An 18370-nucleotide genomic window follows, 5' to 3' on the forward strand; every position below is an offset into this window, starting at 1 on the left:
AGGACGTTGCTCCTCCTGCCCTCCGGTACAGCTCTTCCGCCTGGGCTTGCCACCGACCGCGGGCCCAGGGCAGGGGATCTTTGTGCCCCCACCAGCAAAGACCCGCAGCAGGTTTTGGCTGCAGCCCTCCCGTCTCGACGGCGGGGATACCTGGAGGTGAGCAGCCGTTATTCGGCCAGCGGCGTTGAAATCCAGCGACACGACCATGGAGAAGCGCGTGGAGCTGCTGCTGTGGCTGGTGGTCACGGATCCAAAGGCTCCGAGGATCGTGAACATGGCCCGGATCTTCTCCACTGCAAAAGCAGCGCCGAGAGGCCCTGTGCCGCCGGCCCCACGGCCCGGCCCCGCCGCGAGAGCGCCGGCGCTCGGGCCCGTGGGCTCGGAGCGCGGCCGGGCGCCCGGCGGCCCTACCTGAGACGGCGCCGTCGGCGCAGCCGCCCGCGGCCGCCAGGCACTCGAGGACGCCGCGGCAGCAGGCCGTCTTGCCGGCGCCGCGGCGGCCCAGGGCCAGCACGGCCTGGTCCTGCCGCCGCAGCAGCAGGCTGCCGTAGGCTCGCTGGGCCGCGGCGCGGAGCGGGGGCGGCACGCCGTCCCGCTGCCCCCGCGGCGCCTGCAGCGGGCGAGAGCGGCGCCGTCACCGCGCGGGACCGCGTGGGCCCGGGACAGGACGGGACAGGACGGGACGGGACGGGGGCGAGCGGCCGGGACGGCTTTGACCCGGGCACGTCACCAGCCGACACCGCGTCCCCCCACCGCGACATCGTGTCCCCCACCGCAACACCGTGTCCCCCACGCCGGTGTCACTAGCCACTACGATGCCGCGTCCCCCACATCCCCCCCACCGCGACGCCACGTCCCCCACCATGACGCCGCGTCCCCCACGCCAGTGCCACCGGCTGCCGCGAAGCCGCGTCCCCCCACCGCGAGGCCGCATCCCCCATGTCCCCCCACTGCGACGCCGCGTCCCCCACGTCCCCCACCGCGACGCCGCGTCCCCCACGTCCCCCCACTGCGACGCCGCGTCCCCCACGTCCCCACTGCGACGCCGCGTCCCCCACGTCCCCCCACTGCGACGCCGCGTCCCCCACGTCCCCGCACTGCGAAGTCGCGTCCCCCACGTCCCCCCACTGCGACGCCGCGTCCCCCACGTCCCCACTGCGACGCCGCGTCCCCCACGTCCCCCCACTGCGACGCCACGTCCCCCACGTCCCCCCACTGCGACGCCGCGTCCCCCACGTCCCCACTGCGACGCCGCGTCCCCCACGTCCCCCCACTGCGACGCCACGTCCCCCACGTCCCCCCACTGCGACGCCGCATCCCCCACGTCCCCCCACTGCGACGCCGCGTCCCCCACGTCCCCACTGCGACGCCGCGTCCCCCACGTCCCCACTGCGACGCCGCGTCCCCCACGTCCCCCCACTGCGACGCCACGTCCCCCACGTCCCCCCACTGCGACGCCGCGTCCCCCACGTCCCCCCACTGCGACGCCGCGTCCCCCACGTCCCCACTGCGACGCCGCGTCCCCCACGTCCCCCCACTGCGACGCCACGTCCCCCACGTCCCCCCACTGCGACGCCGCATCCCCCACGTCCCCCCACTGCGACGCCGCGTCCCCCACGTCCCCCCACTGCGACGCCGCGTCCCCCACGTCCCCACTGCGACGCCGCATCCCCCACGTCCCCGCACCGCGACGCCGCGTCCCCCACGTCCCCGCACTGCGACGCCGCGTCCCCCACGTCCCCCCACTGCGACGCCGCGTCCCCCACGTCCCCGCACCGCGACGCCGCGTCCCCCACGTCCCCGCACTGCGACGCCGCGTCCCCCACGTCCCCCCACCGCGACGCCGCGTCCCCCACGTCCCCCCACCGCGACGCCGCGTCCCCCACGTCCCCCCACTGCGACGCCGCGTCCCCCACGTCCCCCCACTGCGAGGCCGCATCCTCCACGTCCCCCCACCGCGACGCCGCGTCCCCCGCGCGCCCCGCGCCGCTGTCGCCGGTCGCAGGCTGCCACCTGCCGGCCCCGGCAGCGCCGCGAGCCCCGCGCGGGCCCGGCCCAGCCCAGCCCAGCCCGGCCCGGCCCGGCGCGGCGCGGCCCTCACCTCGGCGCGGGGCGCGGCGATGGCCACGAGCGCGGGCCCGGCGCGGGTGCAGCGCAGCCCGGCGCGGTAGCGCTGCTGCAGCGCGGCCAGGGCGCTGCACTCGCTGAGGCTGCCCAGCGCCGCCAGGTCCTCGGCGCCCTCCTGGCCGCGGGGCTCGGCCTGCGCGCCGGCAGCGGGAGGCCGCCCTGCGGCAGCCGCCCCACGGAACCCCGCGCCCCACGGAACCCCGCGCCCCACGGATCCCCCCGGGCCCCCCCCCCCGCGCCCCGTGGATCCGCCAGCGCCGTAGGGCCGCCCCACGGACCCCCCCACTCCCCAGCCCCTCCGGGCCACCTCGTGCCCCACGGACAGCACCCAGCCCCTCAGGGCTGCCCCACAGGCCCCCCAACAACCCCCCAGCTCCTCAGGGGCTATCCCGTGCCCCATGCACTCCCCCAGCCCCACGAGAGCTGCCCTGTGCCCCATGGACCCTCTCACCCCCCGCCCCCCCCCCCATTCCTCAGGGACTGCCCCACACCCCACGGCCCCGTGACTCCTCAGGGGCTGCCTTGTGCCCCCAAAGCCACCCAGAGCTGCCCCCTGGATCCCCCCGAGCCCCCTGGGCCCCCTAGACCCTCCCAATCCCCCCCAGCCACCCCCAGCCCCCCGGATCTCCCCAGTCCCCTGGACCCTCCCAATCCCCCCCAGACACCCACAGCCCCCTGGACCCTCCCAATTCCCCCAGACACCCCCAGCCCCCCGGATCCCCCCAGCCCCCTAGACCCTCCCAATCCTCCCCAGCCACCCCCAGCCCCCTGCATCCCCTCAGCCCCCTGGACCCTCCCAACCCCCCCCCCCCAGCCCCCCGGATCCCCCCAGCCCCTCTGGAGCTGCCCCGAGCCCGCTGGACACCAGCCCCCCCAGACCCCTAGATCCCCCCAGACCCCCTAGCTGCCCCGCGCCCCCCGGGCACCCCCATCTGCCCGCTCCCCCGGCCGGAGCCCCGGTCCGGCAGAGGGGAGGGAGGCCGTCGGCGAGCGGGGCCGGGCGCTCACCCGGTGCACGCTGTCCTCGTCCACCTCGGCGACGCTGCCGTCCGCCTCCAGGCGCACCCTCGCGCGGCCGGCCGGCGGCTCCGGCGTCCCCACGTCCGGCCTCAGCCGCGTGGCTGCCGGGGAGGCGCGGGCTGAGCTGGCCGCGAGCTCGGCGCCGCAGACGCCCCTTCTCCAGGCGCCGGCGCGCGAAGGCAGCGGCAGGGAGCTTACCGAGCGCGAGTCCGTCCTGCTGGATGAGCCAGACTTTCTCGCCTTCGTACCACGCGTCCCTCGGAGCCTGCGGAGAGAGCGGAGCGGAGCCGGGCAGGGCCCGGCGCCACGGTCTGGAAAAACGCCCGGCTCCGGAAGCGCCTCCAGCCGCCCGAACGCCCCTCGCTCTGCCCCGCCGGGCCGCCCTGGCTGGAAAACCGGCCCCGAAATCCCGGGCGAGGTGCAAAACGCTGCACGGGAACAGGAGAAAAAACGCGTTGGCGGCCACGCGGGAGAGCAGCCGGGCGCTTCTGGGCCGCGTTACCTGGTCCTGGCCTGTGCTTTCCGCAGGCTCCTCTCGCCTTTCTCCAGCCTCTTCCTTAACCTTCCCCGCCTCCTTCTCCGCAGCTCTTCCCGGCTTCGCCCGGAGGCCTCCTGGCTCCCCCTTGGAGCCCTGCGCCTCCTGGTTAGCGTTCCTGGGCTCGCTGACGTCCCTCGGCTCCTTCTTGCATCCTCCTGCTTCGTTCTTCATTTTCTCCGGTTCCTTCTTGGCCGACCTCGGCTCCCTCCGGGCCTTGGCCGGGGGCTCCTCGCGGCTCCGGGCCTTGGCCGGGGGCTCCTCGCGGCTCCTGGCTGCCGCCTTCTCCTTCCCGGTGCTCGTGGGGCTGCCCCGGGTGCGGGGGGGCTCCGCAGCCCGGGGCGCCTCCGGCCCTCGGGGCTCTGCCGGCTCGGGGACTGGGGCCGCGGCTTTGCCGGGGACGGTCCCCGGGGCGGCCGGCGCCGGGGCCGCGGCGTCGCCTCCCCGCTGCTCGCCGCTGGGGCCGTTCTGCAGGAGCCGCCGGGCGCTCGCCGCCCCTGCCCGGGCGCGCGGTGCTGGTCCGGCCTGGCCCGCGTCCTCCGCCGTCCCCGGAGGCTGCCGGGCACAGCGGAGCAACCTCAGCCCAGCGGCTGCAGCACCGTGCGCCCGGGACCCGTCACCCTCCCGCCACCCCGGTGCGGCAACCAGGGAAGCCCCGCGCGCTCACCACGCTTGCCTGATGAAGCCAATCGGGGAACGTTTCACTGCTTAATTACTAGCCTTGCAATTAAGCAAATCAAGAACAGCAAACCGCGCTAAGGAAGTCGCGAGCTCCCAAGCCTTTAAGCCGGGCAGCTCGCCGGAGGGACCTGGAGTTTGTCGGAGCGTGCAAGGTGCTGCGGCTGCGCTCCTCTAGGTCTGACCCGGGCGGTGCAACGGGCCTCCCTGCCCCGCTGCCGGCCAGGCGCACCCGCGGGGCATTCGGACACGGCCCTGGTGCAAGGAGCCACAACACCCCCCGGAAAGCGGCCCTCGAGCCGGAGGTGCAGCCGCCCGGACAGCTCTGGCCACATGAGCACCCGAATGGCAGCACGAAGCTCAGCTGACGTTGGTTTGCTACTTACATCCTCTTTCACTATATCCTTATTTTTCTTTTTCAGTTTTGCCTCCTTGGATTCCTTCTCGGTCTCCCGGACGAGCTGCTTGATGAACCCACCAGGAATGATGGAGAAAAGCAGCGGGGGAGAGGACGGGGGCGGGCTCCGGTCCTCTTCCCGAATCTGTTTGCAGGAGCAGAGGCAGCGTTACGGGGCAGGACGGGGGGATGCTGCGACGGCCCAGGCAGACCCTGGCCCCACAGCCGGCTCTGCAAACGAGCCCCACGGTGCTGCCAGCAGCACGTGCCCCCCGGGGCTGAGCCCCCTTGGCCTCCCCAAGCCCGAGCTCGTCCAAGCACCGGGCAGGACGGCAAGGCCAGCGCAGGTGCTCGTCGTCGTGGCTGCAGCGAGGGCAGCGTGGCCGGGAGGAGCCCGGCACCGTTCCCGCACTCCCAGCAGCTCGCTAGCAAGCACCAGGCTGCTCCGGCACCGGCCGTCACAGCAGCCAGGCTAGCGCGAGGATGCCTCCGCGAGCAGGAGGAGGAGGAGAAGCATCAAAAAAAACCCCACCCTGTGGAGAAGCCCCAGTGCAAGCTCCCGCAGGGCTGCAGAGCTTGTTCCCCCCCAGATCTCCTGGCAAGGTGCTTTTCAGGCCGTTTGCCCTCTGCACGCACAGGGACCAGCCCCAGAGAGCGGAGAAACTGCTCAAAGCCCCAGGCGGGACCGGAAAGGCCCCGCTGCGCCCCAGAGCGGGCGGCAGCGCCGGCAGACACTTCCCTTCTGCTCCCAGAGCGCCAGGCGCGACGAGATGGCCATGCCGGCGGCGGCGGCACGGGACGGTGGCACGAGGGACGCTCTACGGAGGCGAGGGACCGCGCCGGGCCCGGGGGGAGGGAGAGGAGAGAGAGGACAGCGTTAGCGTGCCGTGCCGGCACCAGCGCCGGCAGACGCAGCGCCCGGCACGGGGCCAGGGACCGAGCCCGTGCGCTCCTGCCGCAGCTCCGTGTGCCGAGCCCCTCGCCGGCAGCGGAGCGGCAGCCGCGCGGGTCGTTTTACGGCACCGGGGAGGGGACGGTGCAGCCGGCGGCGGCTCCACGCGGCAGCTCAGCTCCCGGCTCGCGGGAGCCCCGCGGTGCCCTGCCGGGGGCTGCCCCAGGCTTCACCTGTGCAGATCATTCATGCGCCGAGCGGGTCAGGGCTCATTGCTCCCGGCCGCTGCGCAGCCGCCGCTTTGGCCCGGCACCGCGGCAGCGAAGCGAGCGGTATTTCCATGTACAGTAAAGGGCAGGACCGCGGGAACGGCCCCCGAGCCCCGGCTCGCGGACATCACCCGCCTTCTTGGGCGAAGGCCCCGGGCGCCGCGTGCCCTGGCCCCGCCGGCGTCCAGCCCCCCCCCTGGCCTTGCCGGCCGCGGCGCTTGGGACCCTCCGCCCTGCTCTACACGCGGGGAAACCGAGGCACGGAGGGGGCTGCGCCTCGAGCGAGGCCCCGAGCAGAACTGGCTCTCCCGGTGCTCCAGGCATCGAGCCGCTTGCCTGGGGGGGGGGCCGTACCCCCCCAACCCACCCCCCAGCCCGCTCCTGGCCAGCACCCAGGAAAGCCCACCCTGCCCGCCGGGAGCTGCCGGCACGGCGCGGCACGGCACGCGGCAGCCCTCCCTCGCGGCTCAGCCCGGCGGGGAGAAACGGGCCGCTGGAAACAAAGAGACCCGAGCTGCTCCCAGAGCCCCTCGCTCCCACCTCAAAACAGCCCCCGCGGGCGAGGGGGCCCCGGCCCGGCAGCGATCGCGCCCGGAGGGGTCGGCGGGGCCTCGCCGCGGGCAGGCGGGTACCTGTGCGGGCGCCGGGAGCCTCCAGAGCAGGGACGGTGGTGGCGGTGGCCGAGCGCCCTCCTCTCCCCTCTCCTCCCTCCCCTCCGCGGCGGCAGCTGGGGCCACACGTGTCACCGCTAAAAATACCCGCAGCGGCCGGCGGCGCGGGGCCCCGGCAAGGGAGGGGGCTGCGCGGCCTCGCCACCTTCGCCCCCCGCCACGGCCGGCCGCGCCGAGACCCCGCCGCGCCGGCGAGCGGCTCCGGCGCCCCGGGGACGGCCGAGCCCAGGTCCCGGCGCGGGACCGGGGTGGGGGGAAGCACCGGAGGGACCCCAGGGCCGTCCCCACTGCCCCCCGCGGCAGCAGCCCCGCGCCCGCCGCCGGCCCCCGCCGAGCCGGGGGAGCGAGCTGAGCGCGGCGCCCGAAATAGCCTCCGCTCCACGGAAAGAAATCGTCACTTCGGCTCCGCCACTGCCGCCGCCCCGCAACGCTTTCCAACAACACGGCGTCCGCTCGGCGGGGGCTCGCTGGCCGCCCCCGCGCCGGCGGCGTCAGGCCGAGCGCGACCGCGAGAACGAAGCCTTCGCGCCGCCGCCGCTCTGCCAAGGGCCCCCGGCGCCCCGAAAGCTCAGCTGAAAGCGGATAGGAACGCGCCCGAGTTTCCTAACATGGCACCGACGGTCACTCCAAGCATCTCAGCGACACCTGATAAAAGCCAGAGCCCGACTGCGCTGGAGATCGGCACGGGGACGGGCCGCGCCGCCGGCTTCGCACCGTGCCGGCACCGCTCGGCCGGTGCGCCCGCAGCCGGGGGAACCCCGGGGAGCAGGAACTTTCCTCAGCCTCAGTCCCGCGCTTTTGGTCACAGGTTCTCACCAAAGATTTTTTGCTTCCTAAGTTCTTCCACCTTCTTCCGCTCCAAAAAACGTTTGTCTGGAAGAACCAGGAGCGCCCGGGTCCGACTCACCTGCCCGCGCCGAGGCGGCCGCCGCACCAGGAGAGCCGGGTGCCGTCGCTGCCGCGGGGCGCTGGGGACGTGAGGCTGGAAAGAACCAAACGGCATCACGCACGCACATAGCTTGTTTTTATTGGAATTCTCTTTGACCAACACACAGAAGCAGCTTAGCTCTTCCAAAAGAATTCTTTAAAAAAATAACGGCAGAATTAGCTAAGTGTGGCACATCACAAACTGCTGCGGACTGTAAACCGTGAACACAGTCTCTGTGAAAGTACTGCCTCCGACGTGCAGGAGTATATACCGGCGGGGAAGAAACCCCCCTTCTGCACAATAAATATGAAAAGAGCAAAGTACATAAAAACAGATAGTGATTCTCATAGATACAATATCTAAAGTTATTTACAGATACTGGCTTTTCTCACCATTAAATTACACATTGAAAACAGGTTCTCTTTCAATATATATATTTTTAAAATCACTAGTAACTATTCATGTGAATCTGCTCCAATTTTTTTTTTTTTTTTTTGAAGGACCATATTTAGTCATTAAAACAGTGCTCGTAAAAATGCCTCTCCTAGGATATTCTTACTTTATTCTGTTTTTCAGACCTTTTATTATCATTGTATTTTTTGCCCCGCTCCATCTCTGCTGCTCGTTGGCCTCTCCTGACCCTGGCCAAGGAGATGCCCAGCGGAGCCGGGAAGCTGCTTCCCGGCCCCGCGCTGCGGCCGGTGCCGGCCCGCGCCTCCGCCGAGCCGGGGGGCCAGCGAGCGGGGCAGCTCCCGGCTCCGGGCAGGACACCCCCGGCCGCGCGAGCCAAGGCGGTTTAGCAGCCCTGGAACCGGCACTGCCCAAATCCCGGCAGATTCGTGCCGGCGAGCGCCGGCGCCGCTCGCGTGCGTCTCGCCTCTGCCTCTCCGGAGCTGCTCTCGGCCAGGGCAGCTCGTCGCTACCCTTCAGCTTTCCGCCACAGAAACAAAACGCGGCGGCGCGAGGCGGCGGCGGCGGCACAAGCCGCATCGCGCCCTCAGGATGCTGCTCGGCGAGTCGCCGGGAGCGTGAGCGAGCCGCGGGCTCCCCGACAGGCCGACGGTAAAGGCCCGCGTCTCGGCACTGCCACGTATCGCTCCGGCAGCGGAGGCCGTGACTAGCGCGGGAATTATTTTTAGCAAATGAGTTATCTGATGAATGTGAGGCTATTTTGGTACCTTGCTGGGGCAGGAGGTCTCTGTGTCACCTCCAGCGAGCCCGCTGCGGAGGCGCTTCGGGGCGGAGGGGCTCCCGGGGGGACGGCGGCCCCCGGCCGGCTCCCGGCTCCGCCGGACGGCTACTCGCAGGGCTCGACCGGCTCGTGACACCGCGTCCAAGGGCTCGGCTAGTTCGGAGGAGGAGACGTTCCGGACACCCGCGTTCGGACAGGAACCGCTGCCCGCGGGGCGGGAGCGGGACGAGCTCCGTCCGACCCAGCTGCCGAACACGTGAAGTCGGGCGAGATGGTCCCTGCGGGACTGGTCTCCTGACTTCACAAGCTGTACGTTTTGTGTTTAAGGACTATTCGCGTCTTTTCTGCGGAATTAGTCTAAAACGGCAGAGGTCACCTCCAGCAGACACGCCGGGCTGCGGCCGAACCGGCTCTCCCCAGACTGCTCCAGCCGACGCTCACCTGCCGCCTGCTCCAGCGCTGGAAGCCGCGGCCTCTCCGGGCGGGCCTGCGCCGCGGCTGCCTGGTAACCAAACAGCTTGTCCTCAGGTATCTGAGCTGCCTCCTCCTTGCCCCACTTTACGGCCACTACTGCCCATTCAGCCCAGCACAGACTCGGGAGACCATTTTCTTGTTAATAAAACCTCAGTCGCTGCAATGCTGAGGAATAAAGCAGAAATTTAGAAGCATCAGCCAAACACTGGGTTTTACTGGCAATAACTTTTTAACTGTTTCTGCATTCATGAGCCATTGCACTTAGAGATGGTCTTAATAATGTATTAAAGTCAATGTGCTTATAATAAAATGGTAAGCTGGACATGCTGACTGAAATTAGTTTGACTTTATTATGAAAAACAGAATAAAGCTGACTGATCCTATTTGAAAGGAACTGCCATTTCTTCAAACAAGCTATATGTATAAGGAGCAGAAATTCTATGGAATGTCAGAAGTTGGAGAAACATATATTTAATAAATAATATAAAATGTTTTTTTTTGTTAAAATAGAATTCTTGGTTTTATACCTACATAGCATAGCAACCTTTACATAAACAAAATAAAGCTGAGTCTGTGATGATTAGTTTAACACAAAATAAAAATACAATTTAACAATAGTATTAAAACAGCCAATGTTCAGTCCTCACAATATGTACACCATGGAATAGAAATGAACAGAAAACAGAAGTAGATCATCCTGAAATTCCTCAGACGTTTGGATATACATATGTTCTCTGTATATTTTAGCAATTTTTCCACTTTTTTACAATATTAAAATTAATACTATGCTTTTTCAAAATATGTTTTTCAGATTTTTTAATCTGCAGAATTGACTTATTTCTTATATTAATTAACATAACTAGTAGTATTTACTTTCTACTGTACAGTTCAAAATAGTCCTTCCTCCATATATATTTAGCGTGTGAGTATCTCATAGTTAAAGTAACTGCATCATTGACATCTGCTGTGTGGGGAACAGTAAAATAATTATATGATTTGTGAACATCTACAGTACATAAATATGTAAGTAGAAGAATTGAAGAATTTAGTACTTAAACTGATCAGCTGCCAGGAAAAGAGCCACACGCTCAGAGCTCCAGGTTATTTCACTTCTCATGAGCAAACTTTCTATCATCTGAGACTGTAATCCTAAAAAGCATTAGTACATGAGTAATTGTATGCACATAGGGCATGATCCTGCTTTTGCTTAAGTTGATGGCAACACTCCCGTTGACTCAAGCAGTACGGGATCAGCCCCCGAAGCAGTTCTCTTGGACATCAACAGCATCCATTTTTACAGGATCACAACTTAAGAGAAAACATTTTTTAGCACCAAATACACAATATTTCCTATTATCTACTCACTGGACAAACATCTGCATTTATATTAAACAAAATCAATCCAATGATCCTATTTACTTTTTTTTTCTTTTTTTCCAGTAAAAGTGAGAGAAGCAGAACTTCTGCCACTTCCCTAGAGGAGAGCTGTTGAAATTAAAGAAAATTTGAACCTGACTAAATTGAGGTATATTGCATGGATCTGTGCACGCAGTCATGCTCGCAGAGGAGGGCGCAGCACTGCCCGTACGTGCCAGATCTCCCCCTTCACCACCCAACCGCTCAGAGTTCGCTTTTGAAGTCTAACAGGCTGGTGTAACACCAGTAACGCCAAGGAAAGTGGCATCAACTCCGGCATTTACAACAGGAGTGATCTCAAAGCAGTATTATGAGCAGTATCGTACGAAACTGCTGCCTTAGATCTTACTGAGCCAGGGACAGCGGCACGAAGGTAGAGCACACGTACGTGAAGAAGCCTCTCGATTTAGAAAACTGAACAGCCTACAGTCAGAGGAAGGACTTGAAGGAACATTAACAAATGTTCCTTTAACAGCTTTGTGGATTTACAACACAAGCACGGAATGAATTTCAATAATAAAACGTGCCTGATCTACGCCTGCAGCGATGGGACATCGCAGCCCCTTCACAGCGCCCAGGGACCGCCGCACCGGAGCCACCACGCGCACCCAGCCCGGGACGGTGCCACAGCCACAGCCTTGCTGGCAGTACGAATTACCGGAGCTTTGCCTTTTCTACACTCGTTTTTCAGTTCAGAAAAGCCTCCTTGACTTTGGTGAGACTTTGCTTTAACCCTGTCTTGAACTGCGGCATTAACTTACAGCAACACCTGCGTATCAAAAATGCTGCTGACCTCACGATGGGAAAAAGGAGGAAAAGCATAAAGAACGGAGCCGCAACTCTTCCAAAAGCCACTACAAAGCCCTGCAAGTCCAGATCCTCCAAAAAGCACACATCTTGCTACAATCATGTAATTCATGCACTTACATTCTCAAATGGGCTCTTACCACATTTATCAGCTGTAATGTTAGAGACGAAGAATGGTTAGAAAATAATCCCCACAACTCTGAGGGAACATGGGCTAGGTCAGAGGAGCGTTTAAGGTGACTCCATCTAGGTCTTTCTTATATTTTGAAATATAAGAGACAACCTCCCTACATGCATCAATCCTCAGTACAGCAGAAATTTTAAAAAAGACTTTCAGGTAACTTGTTTAAAAAGCTGCTTGAAGCTCTAATTTCTTTTGTTTTTACCTTCCCGAAAGTCTAACAAAAACATAGAACATGAATGTGGTTAAAATACATAAAAGGCAATGCTCATGAAAAATAATGTTTGTTCAAAATAGAAAAAAAAAAAACTTTAGAGAACTTGGTATCTAAATCAGGAACTACCAGTTAAAAGCAGTATCAAATATTCTGTTTTGAATGGCTGAATTTCAAAGCTCTCTTTACACCAGAAGATCCAGTTCTTTTCACACAGAAATCTACTTGTTAGTGGGAAAGTAATTTCACCAGTGTGTACCTGAGGTTTTTGCTAAGGTAACCCTTCTCTCTCTCTCTCTCTTACAAAAGCACAGCTGTACGTGGGTCATAAATATGAAACTTTTTCATAAATTGTCTAAAGTCAGACTTAAAGAAAAGCAGATGTTACTTTCTTTCACTAGCCCTCCGCCACGTGACCTCTTCCCGCAGCGAGCTGACGGACGGCACAGCTCCGCTGCCAGAGTTTCAAATCGCCACTTAAGCGAACGAGGCAACGAAGGACAAAATAATGAACTTGCTCTAGGGCCATCCCAACTCCGTCACGCTTCAAAACAAACATACCTCTGTAAGTAAACCAATATACAGCCTTGGTTTCATATAAAATCTGTGGGTTTGAGGCACAGTTTCTCAATAGCAGACATCTCTCTCCCCTATTCACGGATAGCAGCAACGCAGAATCTATGGTACGTTGTCAGAAACCCAGCTACTGTTCCCAAACGATTTTATCATAACAAGCAGCTATGGAAAATAATTCAAAGAAAAATATGGAGTAGGTATTGAACTCAGAAAATATGAGCAAAATAACAAGTTACATGAGAACTAAGATTTTATCATAAACTGAGTTTTCAAATCAACATGGAAAATAAGAGCATTGCATGGTATTGTAGAAAAAACTTTAAAATATTCAATACACAGTCAATGCCAATAAAATGAGACATTTTCTATTCCAAACCAGTATAAACTTCAACAAATACCACAACTGCTCCTTACAGAGGATGCTTAGACACTAAACATCACTTACCAGTGAGAAGGACTCATAGCTTGGAACTCTTTTTATAAAGTAATTAAAAAAAGGGGGGGGGAATATCATTAAAAATATTATCTAACAGACATGAGGTATTTTCTAAAATGCATTTTTCCTTTTATGCTATGCCAGATCATAATAAAGAGTTTGCACAGTTGTCAAAGCACATGCTATGCAAAGGTTAGCCAGTCCAACTTTTAGAAGCAAATACATCTGATTTTATCACAGGTGTGTTCAGGATAATCAAATACTTCTGAAATAAATCCTGTATTTTTGCTAATCTGTATTTTGAAGGAAACAGGTCTGAAACTCTCTGGTAATTCGCTAGCAACACAAGCTGAATGTAAACTGTGCACAAGAGGCAAACAGCACAGGTTGTTGGTGCAAGTGCTGCTCCCATTTACAGAGATGCAATTCCCATTGTACTGAGGGACTATGAGAGTTGTACCATTGTAATTGGGCAGAAAAATGTTCTTAGGGTGTTTACAGAATCAGAAGAACACTTAAATTCAGCCCCCAACAACCCTCATAAAAAAAAAAAAAAAAAAAAAAAACACGCAACAACCAGGGAAAGGCTGACTTGACATGCTTAAAATTGTCTAACAATTAAGAGATTGTATCTTTACTTTTGCAAAATAACAGTTTCCACATGACATACTGATGTCTTAAGTAAAATTAATATAGCTCTGGCATTAGATCAGCTCATTCTGTCAGCTCCATTCTCAGTATTTTCCGACTGTTTTCAATGTAGACATTTTGAATTCTCTAGAAAAGAAAATTAAAAAGCCTTCTGCAAGCCGAGTCCTATGATGCACACATGACTCTTCTGAGCTTGGTTACCATGAAAGTTGGGGATATTTATGCTATGAGAACACATTTGCTTATGTTCTTGTGTAAAACAAAAGGATCCACAAGTCCCGTAACTGAAGAGTCATCCAGAATACGTACCAAGGTACCCATATGTTTTAACCCAGTACATGCACTACAATGCATTCAATTTGAATAACTTCTTTTTAATTTTTAAAAAGTGCAGTTGACCTGAAATGGAAAAGAACTGTCTTTATATTCACTGTAAACTTGTCAAAAGGAATCTGCTCTTTAAAAACTGTGCTAAAATAGTCAATGTATACAACAGAGCACTAGATGAAGCTACCATAAATTCCTCTTCACCAATTATTACTCTATTGTGTCAGTTATAGTACTGCATATACGTAGAAGAAGCAAAACGGTGGTAGCTACTACTAGTGAGTACAACAAACCAAATGAATAATTTGACTTCAATGCTTCCATGAAGTAGCAATAACATTTAAACCACAGGACAGTTAGAATTCAGTACTTTGAAGTGCATAAGAGTCACACTGTTGATTATCAGCAGTATGGAGAAAGGTTATAGTAAAGTCAGCAGTAATGGTCGGAAAGAACATGGCGACATGACAGATTAAATGTTCTCCAACACGGCAAGTCTGCAGCTCCTTCCAGATTTGAGGGATTTGTCGAAATCAGATACAGAAGTGTAAATCCTAACCAGCAGTAACCATTTCAGTTTCCAGGGTTGGTATAAACCAAACTAAGGTATTGCAGAGAAAACAGGATCTTCCTTCCATCAGTAGTTCTAGAGTAACGGACCATTTTCCAACACCACCAGGGTGCAGGAATGCATGGGAGCAATACGCAGCCTCCACGTCTGGGAACTCGCACCACCGTTGGGGTATGAACTCACTTGCCATCGTTTCTGTCTTCACAGCCGCCAGGTACCGAGTTCTGACATTATCCCATGCTGTAAACATCTAATTCTTCTTCTCCTAAGTACATCCTGTTTCCAGGACTGTACAAAGTAACTCATTAATAATGATTCTGTGGAACTCGACATGTTCACAAAGCAGCTTTCCCTATGTGAACTTTGTTCTCTATTTCTTCTACAGACCATTGCTATTCCTGTGGCTGAGGGGTGGTTTTGAAAGCTCTACAACTGTTGAGCGAGATTTATTGAGAAACTTTGGAGCCCGACGCAGCAACCTCTGTGCCTCAGTAAAAGCTTCTGTCAGCTCTTTTTTCCACTGAACAAACTCTGGGTCACTCTGAAAGAGATACAGAAGTAGTTTGGCACTTCATAATAAACTGCCAATACTGTCTTCTCTTTTGTGTAACACTTTAAGTAACTTATTTTCATTTTCTGCAGCAATGAGTACCTTTGCATATTGAAAATAAACAGCCATTTGCTTCCATCACTCAGTCAAAATAAGGCAAGTCGGCAGCAACTAAAGCTGGTCAAAACGTTCCAACGCTTGCCTACTTCATCCATTTCAAACACATTAAATGCCATAAACTAACTTCGATTAGTCACCTGTATCAATAAGGCCTTAGAAGCCAGCCTAGGTTAGAAGTAATAAAAAGTTAAGATCTTCAAAATACTAAGCTCTTTTTGGCAAAAGTAACATTGAAATCCGTATTTTTAGGGATGACAAACTGATATAGATGCAGGTTTCCTACTTAGAAATAAAGTATAGCAAGAACTTCCCTAGTTTTGCTTAGATTTAGATTTGCTACATAGTCAGTATCTTATAGGAGGACCAGAACAAACATCTGATCCACAATTACTGAAAAACAAGCGTCTCACCTCACACTGTAGGACAAACTGTTTTCCTCCTTTAATTCTCAGTAAGATGCATTTCTTATCTTTAATTTGTGTTTCTTCAACAGATACTATTTGTTCCATCGTCAGTAGATTTTGCTAGAGTATTTGCAAACAACAACAAAAGCAGAGATATGATTTGACCAAAAAAAAAATAACGTTGCTCATCAAATAAAGTCAATAACTGATATTTTTTGGACTATCCATATAAATGAATATCAACAGTCATTACACAAACATTTCCTGATTTCTGAAGACTGATTCATGAACTAAAAATAGATTATAAGGTAAGAGAGATATTTAGCAAGGGGCTTGGTCAGTTAAACAGATACAGTGAAATATAAGCCAAAAGAGACAGTAATGACAGTATGAAATAGGAATCTACAAATAGGTGTGTCTACAAATAAAATATGCACTATTTTCCCTCAAGAGAGTTACATATAATTTTATGCATTTTGAAGTACTACTGCTATAAAAAACAAAGGACAATCTTACTATCTATATCAAAGGGCTGAAAGGGAATACTTGAGCTCTATATACTTACAAAGAAAATAACATACAAAACAGTTGCAGAAAAGCTTTCCCCATATACTCTGAGAACAACATTTTGAAAACCCCCAAACTTCACATAACTAAATATACAAACGATTCACCTAGGACATGATGACAGCTGGACTAAACTACTAAACTAAAGTTGCTATAGCATTCCATTTCAAAGAAAATGCTATATCATTTATTACCTTACCAGTTTATGGTTTTTTGTATAAATAGTCCAGAAGTCCTAAACGAAAAACAACACCATGAACTACCAAATTCCCTTTAAAATGTAAACAAAACAAACAGATTTCTCAAGTCAACTTTATATTTCTTCAGTGCGATGTAGCTTCCCATTAACTAAAGCAAGGATAGGTTACCTTGAGTAGTTACTCAAATCCACTGGTCATTTACTCAGGCCAAATTCTGCTTCCATGGGAGAGATGTTTGAGTACGGGATCTCAGATCTGCCTCAACACCCGCCTGTTTTTCATGCCTTTTGATGTTGCTGCTCTGTGGAGTAACTGCACTTACCCGTGATTCTCCTTCTCCTCGCCATTCAAGTCGGTTTGGGAAGAGGTAGAAGTAACGACGCTGCCACTGAGTCAGGAATGGATTCCCCAATTTCAGCATGTATCCGTGCATAATGCAGTCTTTCCCAAGTGCATAATCTACAATAACAGGAAACATTAGTACACAAGATAATGTACTGCCTCAAGCATTCTGCAGGTGTGCTATGCTGAGAGAGGATATACTCCAGGACACAATGGGACCAAGCGTGCTAGATTTTTGGTAGTGCTTCCATGTGCACACGCACACACATGGAAGAGAGAGCCAATTCTGCCTCAGTTACTCAAGTTAGTGAAACTGCAGTGGAATAACCACGAACAGATTTTGTTTCTTTGGAAACAAAACAAAAACAAAACAAAAAACAAAAACAGAAAAACAGTATTTACTGATTTACTGTTAAGAGTTGTGCAGTGCTACCCAAAGGTCAGAATCTGCTGTGTAGCAACCTCACGCAAACAAGTGAAGTTTTCTATAAACTTTTCCATTTCTCTTTGCCATGAAATGAAATCCTGAATATTCTTTTCTGAGCATACATCAGAAACAAAAGCAATAAAGGGTTGTACAAAATAATCTTTAACGATGTGCTGAAGATCTTCCAAAACATTATATCGTCATACAATGTTTCAAAACATTAAGAAACATGATACGGACTAAATGAATTCTACTAGTGGTAAATGAGAGTAAAATGAAAGTCTGTTCTTTGGAACTTCAAATACACAAATCACTATCCAGTAGTAGAATACAAAAAAATATATTTGATAGATTACCTTCCTCATGGCCAAGCTGCTTATTTTTAGCCCTTTTTCTGGCCTCAATTTTATCCGTGTCTGCATTTACCGCATCATAAACCGTTTCTGCTACTTCTTGCTGCCAGCGCTCCGATATTACCAGAGGAAAATTCTTATATAATTCCTGGTCACTATCAAACAACTTGCAACGGAAAAGAAACCCACATTTAATAAGTTTGATTACTCTTAACCACAACAAAGGTTTCCCATATAACAGCACAATTTTAAAAGATGTATTGAACCATAACCTTACCAGAACAAATAGGTGCAAACACTGAAAGTAGAGATATTAATTTTAGTACAGATATTAATTTACATAGAGAAAATAGGCCACCTGTTCAAAAACTTTTTGGTTTAATAACATTAAAAGCCTTACTCAATGCTGTCCCATCCTATTCTGCAGTCCTTACATTTAAATAATTGTTTAAAATGTAAACACCTACATTCCTAACTTTACTGCATTCCTAACTTTGATGCACATGAACATCGTAACCCGGGACAGTCAGGTCTGCTGGCCGTTGTCCACTTAGTTTGTATCCTTAAAGGACATGTTTCCTCTAAGTGTCATGGGATGCATGGTAGGATAAATATGATCCTGGGAGGCAGTGGAGGAGAGAGCACAGTGCTCACAACTGACAGCTCACCATCTGAGACAGCCACACAAGCCCAGCTCTGCCTGTGGTCAACGCAGAGCTAGGGAATTATTCAGTCCCTCCTACAGGACTATGATGTCTTAGCCAAAGAGTAAAGCAAAGCAGCAGTACATGACACCATGCATTGACTCACATCTAAGAATAAATCTTAGAGGTAGCCTGAACAAAGAATACGCAGGGCAACTTGGCTATACGGTTTATGGGTCCAAGTCTCGCTGAGAATCTAGGACCCCCTAAGCACATGAAAGGCAACCTCATTTCTCCTTGCAAAATGGTCCTTGGAAATAACAGCATTCCACAACTTCAGACAATGAAATCTTGGTAAACTAACATTGAAGCTGTAGAGTTTTGTGTGACAGAAAATATCT

At 54.9% G+C, this 18370-nt stretch overlaps 2 protein-coding genes and 1 long non-coding RNA gene across 4 annotated transcripts in view; 1 reads left to right on the top strand and 2 right to left on the bottom strand.

Moving 5' to 3' along the window:
• Positions 1 to 3939, bottom strand: part of MYO18B (myosin XVIIIB) — an 81164-nt gene extending 77225 nt beyond the window's left edge. The window contains exons 1-6 of the mRNA XM_062589747.1: positions 3650 to 3939; positions 3346 to 3412; positions 3136 to 3248; positions 2081 to 2260; positions 412 to 610; positions 151 to 293 (exon numbers count right to left, since the gene is read on the bottom strand). Coding sequence (XP_062445731.1) covers positions 151 to 293; positions 412 to 610; positions 2081 to 2260; positions 3136 to 3248; positions 3346 to 3412; positions 3650 to 3856 — 909 coding nt within the window. The 5' untranslated portion in view covers positions 3857 to 3939. The remainder of the gene's footprint in view (positions 1 to 150; positions 294 to 411; positions 611 to 2080; positions 2261 to 3135; positions 3249 to 3345; positions 3413 to 3649) is intronic.
• A 4775-nt stretch (positions 3940 to 8714) lies between these two features.
• LOC134148055 (uncharacterized) lies at positions 8715 to 14972 on the top strand. Of its 2 annotated transcripts, XR_009960135.1 has the most exons (4): positions 8715 to 9237; positions 10624 to 12366; positions 14471 to 14576; positions 14748 to 14972. It is a non-coding gene; the product is annotated as an uncharacterized LOC134148055 (long non-coding RNA). The 2 variants fall into 2 exon arrangements; XR_009960134.1 differs by having other exon boundaries at positions 14471 to 14972.
• The window catches only part of GRK3 (G protein-coupled receptor kinase 3), a 74381-nt gene continuing 68403 nt past the window's right edge, over positions 12393 to 18370 (bottom strand). The window contains exons 18-21 of the mRNA XM_062589750.1: positions 17329 to 17491; positions 16526 to 16662; positions 15443 to 15556; positions 12393 to 14903 (exon numbers count right to left, since the gene is read on the bottom strand). Coding sequence (XP_062445734.1) covers positions 14742 to 14903; positions 15443 to 15556; positions 16526 to 16662; positions 17329 to 17491 — 576 coding nt within the window. The 3' untranslated portion in view covers positions 12393 to 14741. The remainder of the gene's footprint in view (positions 14904 to 15442; positions 15557 to 16525; positions 16663 to 17328; positions 17492 to 18370) is intronic.

Source organism: Rhea pennata, chromosome 17, assembly GCF_028389875.1.
Source record: "Rhea pennata isolate bPtePen1 chromosome 17, bPtePen1.pri, whole genome shotgun sequence".
NCBI lineage: Eukaryota > Metazoa > Chordata > Aves > Rheiformes > Rheidae > Rhea > Rhea pennata.